A 10,479-nucleotide genomic window follows, 5' to 3' on the forward strand; every position below is an offset into this window, starting at 1 on the left:
TCTTTCTGCTCCTTACTGAACACCGCCTCTAGTTTATTTTCAAATCTATGAAAATCAACCTTTGACTTGTTGAATGGTATCATTCAAGATTTTCTTTGTTCAATAATCTTTAGTGAGATTATCAAAATAAAAATGTAACGCTAGCAACTTCAATGCAATTATCTTGAAATGTAAATAGATAAAAATTATTTTTAGACTTTATAAATAGTTTAATTAACTCAGCTTTATAAATAAATACGCAATTATTTTCCTTATATTTCAAATATTTTTGATTACAATTTAGTAAAATATTTTACTGACAAACGGCTTATCGACTTTTCCTGTAATTTCAAATAATTTTAGTTGCTTATAAGATTAAAACTTTTTTTGTTATATCAACCGTAAAATTAATTAAATCATTCGTTAGGGGAAATGGCCCTCCGTTATTCAGTGAGCCGCACCAAGCTGTTGAAGGTCGCTTAATTGAATATTCAAAAAACAATATGTACCGTGGCGGAGATAACGACCACTTTAAATGATTGGTCCACCGCAGTAATTACAGTCGCCCTCGGGTGTTTAAATTAATAATTAATAACCACCGACGCGTTGTACCTTTGTTAACTAACGCGATCGTAATCGCTAATTATTTCGACTCTGTGACTGCTAATTCAATAAAATTTAGAATTAGCTCGTTTTAACTGTTTAAGCTGTCAGAAATATATTTTCTGAAATGGCAAAAAGCAGCGGAAAGCGAATATCTCGTTTTGTAAAAAAAAGACTTATGATAATTATTTTGCGTCCTGCTCACTAAAAAGAAAATATTTGACAACAAAATAGTTACGTTAAAATAAGAGATACGTGGATTCTGCGTGAATTCGATAGGAATAATACGCGCTACCAATATCGAATTATTATTTCTTGTATTGCCCGCTAATTGAATAAACGTTTCTTTCACTACCTTTTTTCTTTGATCAATTTATCAGATGTAAAATGTAATTGTTCAGATCGTTGTTTTATTCCATTTAATGAAGTGTACAACGTACTTTTATAAATAATACACAATGTATTTATAATCATTCGACAGATTTATATTACGAGATGTTTAATAAAGTTATGATTATTTATTCAATCATTCGTTTTTATCATTCGATAATTTCGTTTCGTATGATATTACTATATGATATTAATGTGACGATTAGGGGAGAGTAAGCATGAAAAAAACATGTTTTGAAAGAGTCATTTTGTATTTCAACTACTAATTGAATGTTTCCAAAAATTTAAAAAATTTTCATTTGATAACAGTACTAAAATTACGTTGTCCATATTTGATAGTCAAAATGGCATTGCCTTAATAAGAGATGCGAAATTGTTGCTACAAAAAGTATGTTTCTTGAGTTAAATTTCCAAGTGTTTTTCATTTATTTGCGATTAGCTTTTGGAAAAAGTATTTTTTTATCGAATGCTATTATACATTAATGTAATTAAGAATATAGTTACACATTTTTTTGTTTGTTTAGTTTATCAGATTCGGTGATTAGTTTTTTTTACGTATAATTTTATGAAAGAGTCGGTATTGAGAGCTATGAAAGAGCCAGTTCTTTCATTGTATATCCAGAGATGTGATTCTGTCAGCGCACAGTATAAAATTGTCTTCAGATGTATACTATCTCCTTCTCCGAAGAACATCCCTGTGAATACTTATTGTAGATAAATAAATTTTTAAATATTTTTGTATTATAAGACGGCATTTCTTACAGTTCGTAAGTTCATAAGTTATGCTATTAGATTAGGTTATATTGAAGCATTTCACTCTTTTCAGATCTAATTCAACAAAATGTCATCAAACAAAAATAAATCAAAGAAAAGAAAGCGACCTTCTGTTACTGTCTTATCTAGGAAGTCATTAAAGAAGTTATTAATTACAGCATCAACAGCACTGCACTCACTCATAACATCTCAAGAGTATGACTAAAATTGTAAAGAGAGCAAAAAAATAATCAAATAATTCATATGTTCACTGTCCTAATATAGGCAATAGATGCATATTTACGTTACAGGAAAATGATTTAGCAGATTATCTCAAGACATCATCAAAATGTGTCGTAGTCTGTCATGCAAACAAACAAGATATTTGCAAGCATTTCAATATGTTGAAACACTTTCCGTTACTCCAGACAAATGGAGAATAAATAAAGAAATATTGAATGGTTAGGCAAGGTTTTATGAAGCGCCACAAAAATCTGACAATTCGCAAACCTGAAACCACTTTTCTTTTAAGGGTCACTAGTTTCAACAAATGTTAGCATGTTCGTTGAGAAATTAACTGCACTTATGATCAAATATAAATTTCTACATTTGATATTTAACTTTGATGAGACCGGTAGTACTGTCACAATTCCTCCAAAAGCTCAGCGTGAGACAAAGCAAGTGGAACATTACTGAGAAGTTACTGCCATTGAACGAGGGAACTTAGTGACGGTACTTTTCATGATCAATGCTTCTGGATTCTCACTGTTTTTGTATTTCTAAGAGATCGTTACAAGAATATTATGTTAGTTAATGGCGCAGTAGGTGCTCTTAGCTTAACTAATAGTAGTGGTTGGATGAATGAAGAATGTCAGCACTTTCAGCATTTTGTGAAACATGTCAACCCAACAAAAGAAAATTCTGTATTGATCCTTATGGATAATCATTGTACACATGTAAACTTTTTAGTCATAGAATTCACTAAAAAAAAATCATATAATTATTTTAACTTTCCCGCCACATTTCAGTCATCGGTTACAACCACTTGATGTGTTCGTGACATTTAAATCAAGATATAAAATAGTAATGAATGAATGGATGTTATCAAATCCTGGTGTTACAGTAATTATTTATCATGTAGGTCAATTTGTTAGAGAAGTTTTTGACGTCTTTCACGCCTCATAATTTGACACAAGGATTTGCTAAAACCGGCATATATCCATTAAATTCAAACATATTCTCAGATGAAAACTTTCTTCCTTCATATGTTACTGATTGATCTCTACCTACTGAGAGTGACTCCCAAATCAGAAGAACAATCTAACATTGTGGAAGTAACACATATTCACGTAACTCAAAAACCAACTCTTGTAATTCAAGAACCAACTCATGTAATTAAGAAATCCGAATCATTGCCAGCATTTCTGCAAAAAATATAGTCACACTTGAACGTATACGTCCTTTTCCAAAAGCAAGGCCTAGGAAAAAGACAATAGGTAAATGTAAAATGAATTCAGCAATTATAACAGACACACCAGAAAAGCAAAGAATATTAGAAAAAAAATGAATTAAAATCTAAAAAAGAAGAAAATACAGAATATGACCAAAAAAATTTATAAAATCGTTTAGGAAAAATTTGAAATTAGTGAGCCAAGAAATTAGATAGCCAAAATGGCCAGGACATTTCATTACATAGAAATGACTCACTTGATAAAATTTCAGAAACTGAGTTAGGAAAGATTGCATCTAATACTATGGCAATCTCTAAAAATACAAAATCATCAAAGTTTGTTCACGACATAATGGCAATAAGATAGTATGATAATTGTTGTGTTTGTTCAATAGATTATTCTATAAATAGTGAAGACTATCAGTCTTGTTTTGAAAGAGCAGAATTTTGAGTTTATAAAAAATAGTGATTAATTTCAGTTAATTAATGATAAAATATAATTTTTCTGTTAAATGGATCTTATAGATAATTTAATATACTTAATTAAGAAAATGATTATATTTATTTAATACCAGATTAAATTTTTTTTCATATCTTAAAAAAAGGCTTTTTCATACCTCACTTTCCTCTATCAATGCAAATTGTGCTCTGATTAGGTTCATACTTCATGTGGCAATAAGGGAAATTTTCATTTCTTTTGCAATAAGTGTTTTTAATTCGAAATATTATATTTTGTTTTCCACACGTTTATTAATTATTTCCTAAGAAAAATTATATTTGTTATAGGATAACATTTTGGATTATAGGATTTTATTTAAAACTTAAATAATTTAGTATTCGGCTCTTTCAAAACCATGTTGTTTTGAAAGAGCAGAATTTTGAGTTTATAAAAAATAGTGATTAATCTCAGTTAATTAATGATAAAATATAATTTTTCTGTTAAATGGATCTTATAGATAATTTAATATACTTAATTAAGAAAATGATTATATTTATTTAATACCAGATTAAATTTTTTTTCATATCTTAAAAAAAGGCTTTTTCATACCTCGCTTTCCTCTATCTACCGATTTTCTCTCTGAACAATGCTCGTTGCTCTAAATCAAGGACACCTGTTCGTAAGCGCATCGTATAGTGCTACTTACGCTGGTGTGGTGGTACCTTTATCCAAGCCGTTAGTTACGGACGCGACTCGCGGTGTGTCAGTAACAACAGGCACCCACGAAGTTTGCCCACCTGTCCTGATAATGTCGGTTAATATCATGTAAATTGTAATTAATATTCATGGGGTTAATTCGCTACCGCGGTCGGCCCGACGCCGCTGCCGCCGCCAGGACGAAGTTTTAGCGAAAATTTACGGTCACCGCGAAACATATTTCGGACGTACCGCAGGTACTGTTTAGTTACGGCCCTACGGCTCGGTTTCATTCGAATAAATCACGATCTTCAAGACGGATTTTAACAAAATCATCAATTTGTTGCTTGGCGTAATTGCTTATAGTTAGACGTAAACAATCAAATCACGCTAAAATAATAAAGAAGTAAAAAAAGTAGACAAAGATAGTAAGTAAAAAAGTGCGGTGCAAATAAAACATACATATGTAATGTTTTTAAAAAATACATACATATGTAATGTTTTTAATATTTCTCTGGCAAAATGTATCGTTATTCATATTATATGACAAAATATTAAACTTAACAGCGGTTATTTAAATTCTCCGAACATATTTGCCTACGAAAAGAAAATCCTCTAACGTGATTGAGATCGAAAGAATATTCTGTTTTAATGAAATAGTATAATTGAAAACTTCCCAGCGGGGAGTTTCAGAATTCCCGCGTGACGTAAGAACACGACGACGGGGTAATGTATTAATTTCCGGTAACGCATTTTCCGATGATTAAATTTCCGAACTACGTCGCCCGCGCGCTCTTTTCGCCGTTAGACTATTACGGTCAACTCGCGCAACAAATTAGGCACAGTGCAATTAATTAAACAACACGTAACACGTACCGTAGTATTTCGCACAAGCGAGCGGACGTCTCTCCTCCCTCCCCTTGTGAAATTACATTTGCGACGTAGACGGAAAATAATTTGCAACGTTAACAAGAATTCGGAATAGAGGGTCATTAGCATAGCTTGAACGCACATATAACATACACGTAGTGACGTACGTAATAGTACGTATTACATTAGTGTGGTTGTTCTTCTTCATTTAAGAGAGATGTTTACATATAATAGCAGCACATTTAACTTAGTACCGTAATTAAAATAATGGCGCGATGCAAATTACATGAGGCATTGCGTTACAATATTACTCGAGAAATGCTCCTCGCAACACCATTGCATTAGTATTTCACTCAGAGCGAGAGAACATTCTCTCCGGCCTCGGATAAAACGTTATCCGCAAAAGCGGTTTTTAATATCCTTCGTGATCGTGCGCGTTGTGCCTGAAAGTGAATAAATTGCACTTTGGTACGATGGAACGCAAGACTAAAGAAAAGTAATTTCCGATCATACATATGATATCGACATTTAACAGAAACTTTATTAATAGATACATTCGATGTTCGCAACGACCATGGAAATAAATGCAATTTTAGTCGCAGTATTCTCGTCCTTTCACAATTATAAATAAATATACCTGAGTATATTTATTACACCGGATGAATAAAAACAAAAGTGTCGATTTTATCAACAAAGTGAAATGAAGAACGATGTATCTTTGAAAGGTAAAATATTTTTAGAAAAGAATTTATCAAATATAAGATTGTCCTTGTCAAAAAGAAAGAAGGACGTCTGGTCACGTTATACTTATAGAAAAGAGAAGTCAAGAAGTTACGAAAGCAGAAAACAGGTCTCGCTATTAAAAAGAAACTGATTCTATATGATACCATACAATTTACGATGCAGCTGTTGCTTCGCGAGCGTATTTTGCATTGCATTTGGATTCTGAATTTTTTGTCGGTACATGTACTCGCAAAGAAAACTACTAACTCAAATCTTATGCTCGTAAAGAACGATTCATTTCCGTGTGTATCGGAGATGTTCTATAGAGGTGCTTCTTTTTCAAGTGAAAGGAAAGAATGGAAGGATCGCGGATCTAGGATAGTTAGATCGTAATGTCGTGGCCTTTAACCCGTCATGTTTTATCAAGGACTATACCATGTTATGATGCGACCGCACCCGCAGTAAAGGAAAATGACACGGAACATTTACGGCCACGATTCGCCGACGCATTACCGCAGCCTATCTGTCTCGATCGACGAAACGCCGCTGGCTGTTACTCTGTGCCTCGGGGACCAGCATACCATATCCTTTTTATATAGCGGATATAACATACCCTCCAGAGATGTTACGTTTAAACGCTCGTTTTTCTTTTCTTTTTTACATTTACTTTGCGTATATTTTTCATTTTCTCGGATGGCAAATATCGCGCTGATAAACGAGCCACCGATCGCGTCTCTGAACGTAATAAATCGTATGTGTCCTTTACAGGACAGTTTGCGATAAAACTTCCATTATTACATCGTTGGTAAGCTATTATCTTTTTAAATAAAATAAAGGAAAGAAATTAAACATTTTACATGCCAAATATATCGTTAACTTTGGCGAACTATTGCAAACTAAAAAATTATATATAATAAATATGACTCACCACTGATCGCGTGGATCGGGCAAAGATCTGTGCACGGAGATTAAATCACTGATGTACTGATTAAATGCGTTATTGAGCCAGCCATCATCTACCAGCTTCTTCGTCTGCGCAGACATGTTGGCCGGCAATATCACGGGTCTGCCCATTTCACCGGGTGCAGCAGTATCCGGTTCCCGTGGTATATCCAACACTCCACTACCTATAGAATCTAAAAGCCATCAAAGATCACAAATGAGTGACATCGTATGAAGATGTTGGTACGTGATTGAATATTTTATACATTATGTCTAGTAATTGTGAATTATATATCCTTAAATTTATTTCACCGTTCCAATTAGATAGAATTAAGAAGATTAAAATATTTAGTCATTAATTTATTGAATCCTTATTAAAATGTTACAAAAACTATATATATATATACTAATCTTCGGAAATGTCATGAAATATACGTAAATAAGAAATAAAAATTATATATTGCCTGAACAATCCAGGAATATATTCCTCTTAAAAGATATAATAATATCTTGTTTACAAAATTATGCTTTCGTTAAAATTTTATTTCATTTTTCACTCACTGCATTCTCTCTAGTGTAGTTCAGAATCAAAATTAAAATTTTTATTGAATAAATTTTAAAATCAATAATTAAAAAAGGGAGACAATATCAAATCGATATGATCCTGTTAATGACAATGTTAACAAAATAATTAGTTTCAAAGATTAACAATATTTATTAGTGTAATCTTATATCGCGAAAAAACTCTCCTCTAAGTGTTGATTGAAATTGAAGTTAGAATTGTTGATAAATTGAGAAAGAACATTATCATGCTGCTTGTGTATCGACAAGATAAAAAGGTAAATGAAACAATATATAATGATCCTGATCGTATTTTGTCGCCGTTTCTAGCTAATTCTCATTCCGCTTCTCGTTTCGTCTGAATAACGGGAATATGTATAATGCTTAACGTCGGAGCGTGAGAAGAAACGAGTGAACGCGATGGTAGCGAAGGTGACGATACGCTGCGCCGGAGAAAAAGGGCATCGGGAATTGAATTTTCAGCACATCCACATTCCCGACGCGCCGGGTCTCGAAGGAACACCCTCTAAGAGCTTTTTCGCATAAACTCCAGTTTTATTTGCCGGCGCCATATTGCCGCGGCATAGCTGCTAAAGCCAACGAGGCAAGTATACGCTTTGCGATATGGTCGGCTGGCTGGCGCGCCTGACCCGCCTGTCCTGAAAATAATTTTATCCCGGTCGACAAAGTTCGGCCCCGGTGTGTACGATGCGGCAATAAAGAGGACGACAAATTGCTTTAGCGCCGCGACGGGCCGCTACGAAGTTCGGCGGTGAAACTCGCGTCGTGCATCACGGCTGCGTCGCTGTTACACTACGAGCTTTTCTTAGAGAGGATCCGGCCGTCCGTGCCGCGCCAGGAGATCTCCTTCTCCTCCGTTCGCGCGAGATGAGAGTCATCTCAGTTCCTTCTCAGTTCCTTCTCAGTGTCGGAACACGCATTCACGCCCGTAAAAGCATTTAAATTCATTAACACGTCATTCCGGGCGTGAGAGCCAAGTTCTCTGCGAATGTGAGCTCGTGAGAGGCATCAACTGGCGCGTGGCATGACGTGGGCGCGTCGAGACGACTAAGCATCGTTCAGGATCCACATTTACAGATTCCTCTCTAATATATATGTCGCGCTGTTCGCTAGCATGCAATGTCGACAATATCGTCGGGATGATCCATGTATTATGAAAGCCCCATTCGTACTTCGCGTCTGGCAATAAGGGATGAACGCGGCGGGTGAACTACCAAAGATTCCTTATTGCGCCCGTGGCATCGCCCGAGAGAACTTTCGTCTTTGAAGATCCTTCGCGTGTACAATCATATCTATAGCTCTACGTTCTTCTCCGCGCGGTTTGCCTTTATTCCTGCTTCTCTTATGCGATCGACACGCAAGATGTATAAACGATATAAGAATCGGGTTAAAAAGGATTTTTAAAGATTTTTTTCAAATTAAATTGTTTTTCCGTTTTTTTTCTTTCTGTCTGATTAATCGTAAACAAATTAAACAGATATTTTCCAATAGATATTTTTTGGAGAATTAATTACATAGAATTTCTATATAATTTGTATCTATGATAAAATAAGAAAAAATTTTTGAAACATTGATACCAATTTTTAGTGATATTTTATTACTAAAATCCATTGATTCGTGAACTTTATAGAAATCAAATTACACATATAGCGCGTAATTATTAAATGTCATAAGCACAATGAAGAAAATGTGTAATGATATGTAATAAATTTTCTCTTATCCACCTTATTTGAAAAATGTTCTCGAAATGTCGGACACAGATTGAGCCACAGGTGGCTTGCGAAGTAATCAAACATTCTCAGGTATGATTCATGCACAGACCATGCATTCCAAAAGGGACATCTATCAGCTTATTAAGACCTAACTCGCACCTACACGCGCGCGCGTGTTTTGTGTGTGTGTGTGTGTGTGTGTGTGTTAGGGTGTTTGTCTATTAAGCCGTTTCCTAACAGACGTGATTCATGTAGCAACTCACCTATGTCACATCGGCAAACGATAAAGAATATGATTTTAATCATAGAGAGAAAGAGAATGAATACGTAACTCTTTATTTCTTTTCAGCTACATGCAAAACGATCATTTTAATTTACATCACACATTCTTAACAATCCAACAAATTAAATTAATTTTCTAACAACTTAATAAAACTTAAATAAATAAAAAAAAAAAGAAAAAAATTACCTTGCTTTAGACCGACTTGATTGATCTTCGCCCTGTTGTTAATAGCATTACCAGTCGACTCTTTTCTAAATGGCGCCGCGGGTGGCACAAAGCCATTCGCCGCTTGTTGCGGCATCGCGACGCCCGACGGTGCCAATCCTTGAACGGCAGCCGCCGCCGCCCGATCCTCCGTATAGAGCAGGAAACAGACGGTCACCCACACGGCGGTTGCCAGTACCGCCACCTTCAGCCACAGCGACCTTCTCCTGGGAAAACCCATCCTTCCGCCACTCTTCGATCCTCCTTTATGCGCCTGCTGCGATCGACACCTTCCCGCGCTGCGATTATCGTACTTCTCGTGCGGCCTCGAAATGTCGTGTTACCTCAGCAACATCCTCTCGCCCCTGTTCGATCTCCCGCCGGTCGGCTCTCGCCGTGTGACGTCAAAAGGTCCGGGCACCTAAGCTAGTTCCTCCTTTCTACGCGATCGAGGACGCTAATTAAACGCCCGAGTAGAGAGAGGAGATCCACAGGAGACGCGTTCCTTTCACGAGCAATCGTGCTAGGAATTTCACAGCGAGAGCTTCGGTTCCTGAGAACGAATCTTTATCCTAATCAAAATGACTGACAATCATTGACGTGCAAAATCGATAACTTTCCTTTCTTTGATAATACATGTGTGTGATGTGTTTATCATCCGTTTCAACGCGACTATTCTTCACAATTGATCTTTCTCGATACTGTTGCGATAGATGTGAGATAAAGTAGATATCTCTAAATTTTGTGCAAAACTAATTTTACATTAGATATAGTTTGCGATATATATATATATATATATATATATATATATATATACACGCACATGTGTGTGTGTTTTTATAAAAGAGAGAGA

At 35.2% G+C, this 10,479-nt stretch overlaps 1 protein-coding gene across 2 annotated transcripts in view; it reads right to left on the reverse strand.

Annotated features, from left to right (window-relative positions):
* LOC108692410 (putative polypeptide N-acetylgalactosaminyltransferase 9) overlaps positions 1-10,270 on the reverse strand; it is a 76,076-nt gene extending 65,806 nt beyond the window's left edge. For both annotated transcript variants that reach the window (XM_018200642.1, XM_018200641.1), the window contains exons 1-2: positions 9,609-10,270; positions 6,832-7,039 (exon numbers count right to left, since the gene is read on the reverse strand). In XM_018200642.1, the coding sequence (XP_018056131.1) occupies positions 6,832-7,039; positions 9,609-9,867 (467 nt within the window). In that variant the 5' untranslated portion in view covers positions 9,868-10,270. The remainder of the gene's footprint in view (positions 1-6,831; positions 7,040-9,608) is intronic.
* Positions 10,271-10,479: the final 209 nt, after the last annotated feature.

Source organism: Atta colombica, unplaced genomic scaffold (genome assembly GCF_001594045.1).
Source record: "Atta colombica isolate Treedump-2 unplaced genomic scaffold, Acol1.0 scaffold7, whole genome shotgun sequence".
In the NCBI taxonomy this organism is placed as follows: Eukaryota; Metazoa; Arthropoda; class Insecta; order Hymenoptera; family Formicidae; genus Atta; species Atta colombica.